This window comes from Zingiber officinale, chromosome 4B (assembly GCF_018446385.1).
Source record: "Zingiber officinale cultivar Zhangliang chromosome 4B, Zo_v1.1, whole genome shotgun sequence".
Taxonomy (NCBI): Eukaryota; Viridiplantae; Streptophyta; class Magnoliopsida; order Zingiberales; family Zingiberaceae; genus Zingiber; species Zingiber officinale.
The window spans coordinates 8526555-8532182 of NC_055993.1; the positions used below are offsets into that span (position 1 = coordinate 8526555).

Below are 5628 nucleotides of genomic sequence, written 5' to 3' on the forward strand. Positions count from 1 at the left end.
CGAACCCTAATGTGAGCATATAAGGAAAATGTAATAGCCATCTAATGAGTGAAAATCCATAGTAATTATGGAATTTGTGCCTCAATAATTGATTAAGCACGATTTCCTATCCAAAAAGAGGGTAGATTACTAGATTTAGCGTTATTGACATTGTCCACCTAAAAGTTCCCGCCTAAAGAGGATTTCCCACCTGGAAGGAGTAATGACCCAAGTCTCACCCAATTTACTCTCGTCGACATGGAAGAAGATCTAGTGATCCGCTGACTTTTCAACTCTTTGGATCAGGCGGCGTTCGCCATGGATTCTCGACTTCAAGCTGCCTTTGCAGCGAAGCTTCCCCCAAGCATTTCTCCTGGGACTTCAGGGCCTTCCGCGTCAGCTCCGTCTTCTGCGGCGGCCGAAACGTCAACTGTCCAGCCGGCCACATCGCCGACGTCAGCGGCAGCCACGCCGCCAACTTCAGGGAAAACCTGCCTGCAGAGAAAAATCATCGTCAAGATCATCAAGAAGAGGCACAAGAACGCCTCCACCTCTTCCGGTTACTTTTTCCGTCCCTCCTGCGGCGGTACACAGAATCTAAAACCCCTATCCTCAATAAAACAAACAAACCAATAAACAGACTAACTTACAGTGAATCCACGTTTGCGAGATCTTCTCTCGCAATTTCAGAAAGCAAACGCCAGATTGAATCTCAGGGCCGACTCAATCATTTTTTAGGCCCTAGGCGGAAAAAAAATCAAGGTTTAAAATTTTGACCCGTACCGAAGTTTCAGTCCTGGACTAGAATGATATAATTTTGATACCATATCGTGTCGTGTCGATATAGTTTCAGTATTTTTTAAATATAAAATATATTAATTAAAAATTAACAAATTTAACATAAATATTCGAAAAATAAATAAGATGGAAAATAATCTTTAAAAAAAAAGAAAAGATATGAAAATAGATAAATAAAAAAATAAAAATTTTATTATAAATTTTAAATTAAAATAAATGAAATATAAAATTAATTAGATAATTTTATTAGGGTTTAATAAAGTCTTTATTATCTCTATCATAACTAGGAGTTGATTAAAATAATTAACTTAAGTTTAATTAAAAAAAATTGAAATCCAGCACCACTTGTGAGCCTGCACGACTTCGGCACTGTCGCGGGATTGCGCGACCGGTCATGACCGGGGGGATTGCGTGACTCCTTCAGCGCGACCACGTTGGCGCGTGCGACCCCTCTATAGTGATCGCAGGGTCGCACGATACCTCCGCGGCGGCAACAGAAGGGTTATGCGACCCCTCCGCTAATGTTGCAGGGTCGAGCGACCCCTCCACTGTGACCACGAGGGCGCGCAACACGTCGCACCTGTCGTGGGTCTGGTGCGGGGGTCGTGCCGGTGCTGGTTGCCAAGTGGAACGAGATGGTTCGTCCGTTTTGACCGTTTCGACATGACACTTTAAACCATGAAAAAAAATTAATATTTTTTAAATAAATATTATTAGAAATATTTAATTTTATTAGTTATAGCAAAATGTGGAATTTGCCACCCTAACAGTCCAATACGATCGACCCTACAAGCATCTGTAAGGAGATAAATCGGGAAGCTGCAATTGGTCGTTGTGGCAAGAGCATTTTTCTTGGTTTTGCCGAGATTCGACACCTTTGTCCATTGTAACAATATCTATCACGTATTAGTCAACTCAACTATGTCCCTGGGACGACATTTATTTTTATTAGTAAAATTTAAAAGGACAATTTTATATATTGTCAATGATTATTTATACAATTGGAAGCAGTAGCCAACTAGGCCACGTAACAATAATTTTATCTTATGTAAAACCTAAAAAATAAAAAATATTTTATATTAACTAATTTAGAACTAAGTAATAAATTATTGTAATACTATTAATATATATTTTAATTATATTTTTTTTGAAAAAAAAATATCAATTATTTTTAACTCCGAGGAAGGAAACTCTTGACATAGCAGTAAAATTATTATGTGACCTAGAGGAAATATGTTTGAGTACTAGATATAGTCACTACTTATAATATACTCTTCCTCGAAATCAAATCCCGTATTGATGGGAGATTCGTGAATTAAACTGTATTTTTATCAATTTTAACTTTGATAAATTATTAATAAAATTTATTTAGTGAAAAATATTTAACTAGAAAATATCGATGATGAATTCTTCAAAAAAGTGAAAGAAAAATAAAATTTAAGGAAGAAATAATACTACAATATTAAATATATTTTTAACTTTGAAAAGTATTTTTATAAAAAAATATTAATTAAGTATAATCAATAAATATTTTTAATTTATTAACAAAATTTAATTTTAATTAATAAATTAAATTTTAAACAGTAAATAATTTAAAATTACTAATTAAATTTTAATAAAAAAATAAAAATAAATTACCAACTAAATTTAATTTTAATAGTAAAAAATTAAAATTATCAATTAAATCTAAAGTAAAAAAAATAAAAATGATCCAGATTTAATCTATAAAAAATTTAAAATTTTTGATCAAATATAATTTAGCTAGTAAAAAATTAAAATTTTTGATAAAAATAAATCTTGACTAAAATTTATTTTAACTATAATTTTAAATATTTAATATCTAAATTTATATGTTTTTAAATTAATATTCATATTTGATTTATATATATATAAAATTTGTGAGTCCCAATATAATAGGACCCCTTAGGCATAGGCCTTAATGGCTATGCCTTGTGCCGGCCTTGTTGAATCTGATTCAGATTTTCATTTCGATTTCGATTCCAAATGTACAGAATCAAGATCATCTAATATTGGAAAATCAGCTGGACTCGTCGGAGTCTCGCTCTCCGGCGGAAACAGAGCAGGTGGAGACGGAGGAGGCGGAGCTGGGGATAGAGGCTGACTTGTGGGAGCCGGAGTCGTCGTAGTTTGCTCCTCCGGCGGCAAAAGAATGGAAGTCTCAGGAATAGCACGCGTAGAAGGAGTTGGATCCGGAGGAGTCGTAGTCGGAGTCGGAGTCGTTGGAGATTGCCTCTCTGGCGGAGACAGAGTGGGAGGAGTCACTGGAATGAGAAGCGGATCCGGATCCATATGTGAACGTGGGCATCTATTCATCTAAAGTGGGTTAATATATTCTATTTACAATAAAAAAAAGAACCGGCTCGTTGGGTCAAAAAAAGAACCGGCTCTTGGGCCTCGACCTTTTCCTCTCTAATAGGTTTCTAATCCTCTTCCTTCTTCTCCGGCAGCGTCGGCGGAGTTGGTAGGGGACATTTCGTATGCAAATTGGATTGCAAACAGTTTGATTACATCATGAATAAACATTATTCATTCTTACAAGTAATCGGCCATGTTTTTTCGTTTTCATTGTCCATTTGTAGTCAAGTCTACTATCTCGTTTCCATCAGCACCTTTCCTGATGGCCTCTTTGCTCGCTTTGAAGAACCTGGCAACTGCATGGTTCACGTACGCATCAGCCTCCTTCACACTCATTCCCTCAATCACACCCGAGTCAATCATGTGGTGATCGCCATTGAGAGCCGCCGCCAATTGGACGAGCTCACTTTGAAATTCAGATATCCTTCTGTTCTCGTTCAACTCCGTTACCCTCAGAGGTGGCACAACGGGGAGCAGTTCTGCAGTGAGAGCTTGCATCGAGTCATTTTAATGGGAAGAAACAGAGGAGACCGGTTGTGAATGGATTACCAGGGCAATCTGTTCTTGGAGAGGTCAGCTCGGAGTAGACGTTGTCAAAGGTGCCAGCCCAAGCATCTCTCTGCGTCAAGAAATCAGAACTGAGGTTGAAGATCTTCTTGATGGTTGCCGGAATGGAAGAGTGCTCGTACTCGGAGGTGGGCGTCGGTCCGTTTGGCCGCGACACAACTGTAGAAGCAATTAGCAACAGTCATCAGCAGATCGAATTGAATCCTACCTTAACAGAAACTTAAAAAACAGAACACCGCAGCATGCGTCACCTGTTCCCTTCTTGATCCATGGAGAGACCATTATGGTGGGCACCCGGACGCCGAGGCGGTCGAAGTTGAAGAAGAAGGGCTCCGGCCCGACGATGCCGTCAGGGCTGGGGATGCCGACGTTAGGGGTGGGGACGTGGTCGTAGAACCCGCCGTGCTCGTCGTAGGTGATGATCAAGAGGCTCTGGTTCCACATCGGGCTCGCCCTTAGCGCCTCATAAACCTCCTTGACCACCCACTGGCCATTGGCAACGTCGTGCGACGGGTGGTCGTCGTTGGCTTCCTTGCCGAACAGGTCGAAGTAACGAGGCTCCAACACGCTGAGGGTCTTCAGATCCCCGCGCGCCGCGTGCTTGGCGAACGTCGAGAACCTGTGGAACTTGAACACGTACTTGAGCTTGCGTAGGTTGCGGTAGAACAGAGTGGTGGGCAAGCTGGTGGCGTACACCGCGAAGTCGCGGCCTTCGTCGCGGATAGAGTCGAAGATAGTCCGCTGCGGGTAGCCTTGGATGAGATGTTTCTTGTTGTGGCTCGTGTCCCCGTGGGAGGTGGCGGAGTAGACGAAGAGGCGGTTGGGCTGCGTCGGCCCCGGCAGGGAGGAGAACCACCGGTCGAACACAGCGAACTCGCTCGCCAGGGTGGCGTAGACCGGAAGCTTGGCCGGGGGAAAGCCCTGCATGACGGCGGCAGCAGTTTCCTCGGAGAGGGTGAGGGCGTCCTGGACGAAGCCGGACATGGTGGGGGGCGAGGAAGCGTTGTCGCTGGCGAAGACCTGGAAGCGGATAGCTTCGAAGGAGTGGTCGGGGTCGGGATCCACATACTGGGCGGTCGGGGAGACGCAGATGGTGGGTGAAGCGGGGTCGTAGACGTTCCTGTGGTTGCACTCCTCGCCGGTGAGGCCGTCGAAGGGGAGGCCGAGGTTGGGCTTCATCCACCCCAGCATGTGGTCGAACGACCTGTTCTCCATCACCAGCACCACCACGTTCTTGATCGGATTCTGCGCTGCGTGAAAATTAATGCACCACGCGGAAAGAACAAGGAGAAGAAGAGGAGGAAAATGGGAAGACTTCGCCATGGTCGATCAGTGTCTGTCTGCTTTCACGAATTTGACAATTTTTGGATGTTGATTTATTGCTTGAATCAAAGCTATTGTTGGACAAAATTATAGAACAATCAAATCTTTATTTATGAATGTCGGTGATATACAACAAGTGCAACAACCATTTTGGAAGCACAGTTAACTTTGCATGTGTGTCTAGTGGATGGGCAATTAATTTGTTAAGAGATATGGAGCAAATTGTTATTTTTAATGTAAATTTATTAATTAGATTGATAGTTTGGAAATAAAAATTAAAAACCTTCTATACATTATATATAGTCTTATGGTAATTAAGCGCAAAAACTAAAAACTAGCAAAAGGATAATATATTATAATAGAAACGAAGTTATTAATTCTCTAGAAAATACTTTTTATGTGGAATATGTAATATTTTTATATCATATATTCATATGCAATTTGTTCTTAACCTTAATTATAATTAATAGTCATGCAAATTTAGGTTTGCAATTATGGTTAAGATTATACAACCGTTCTATAGTGATCGTGGATCAGGTTGATTTTATTATTGGGATAAAAAATTATCCGATCCTATTATATCAG

At 40.9% G+C, this 5628-nt stretch overlaps 1 protein-coding gene across 1 annotated transcript; it reads right to left on the minus strand.

The window, feature by feature from the left end:
- Nucleotides 1-311: 311 nt before the first annotated feature.
- LOC121978080 (non-specific phospholipase C6-like) lies at nt 312-4958 on the minus strand. Its single transcript, XM_042530464.1, has 6 exons — nt 3972-4958; nt 3703-3879; nt 3372-3632; nt 1954-2012; nt 1211-1446; nt 312-474 (listed from the first exon to the last, which is right to left on the minus strand). The coding sequence occupies exons 1-6, from the start codon at nt 4933-4935 to the stop codon at nt 312-314; spliced, it is 1860 nt and encodes a 619-aa protein (XP_042386398.1). The 5' UTR covers nt 4936-4958.
- Nucleotides 4959-5628: the final 670 nt, after the last annotated feature.

What these genes read in the sequence shown, in the direction of transcription:
- LOC121978080 (XM_042530464.1), bottom strand. Translation starts at nt 4,935, where the DNA reads ATGGAGAACAGGTCGTTCGACCACATGCTGGGGTGGATGAAGCCCAAC. An exon ending in TCCAAGAACAGATTGCCCTG is followed by an intron (nt 3,633 to 3,702) that starts GTAATCCATTCA and finishes CTCTCACTGCAG; the next exon opens with AACTGCTCCCCGTTGTGCCA. An exon ending in CAAGAGTTTCCTTCCTCGGA is followed by an intron (nt 1,447 to 1,953) that starts GTTAAAAATAAT and finishes CATGGTTTAAAG; the next exon opens with TGTCATGTCGAAACGGTCAA.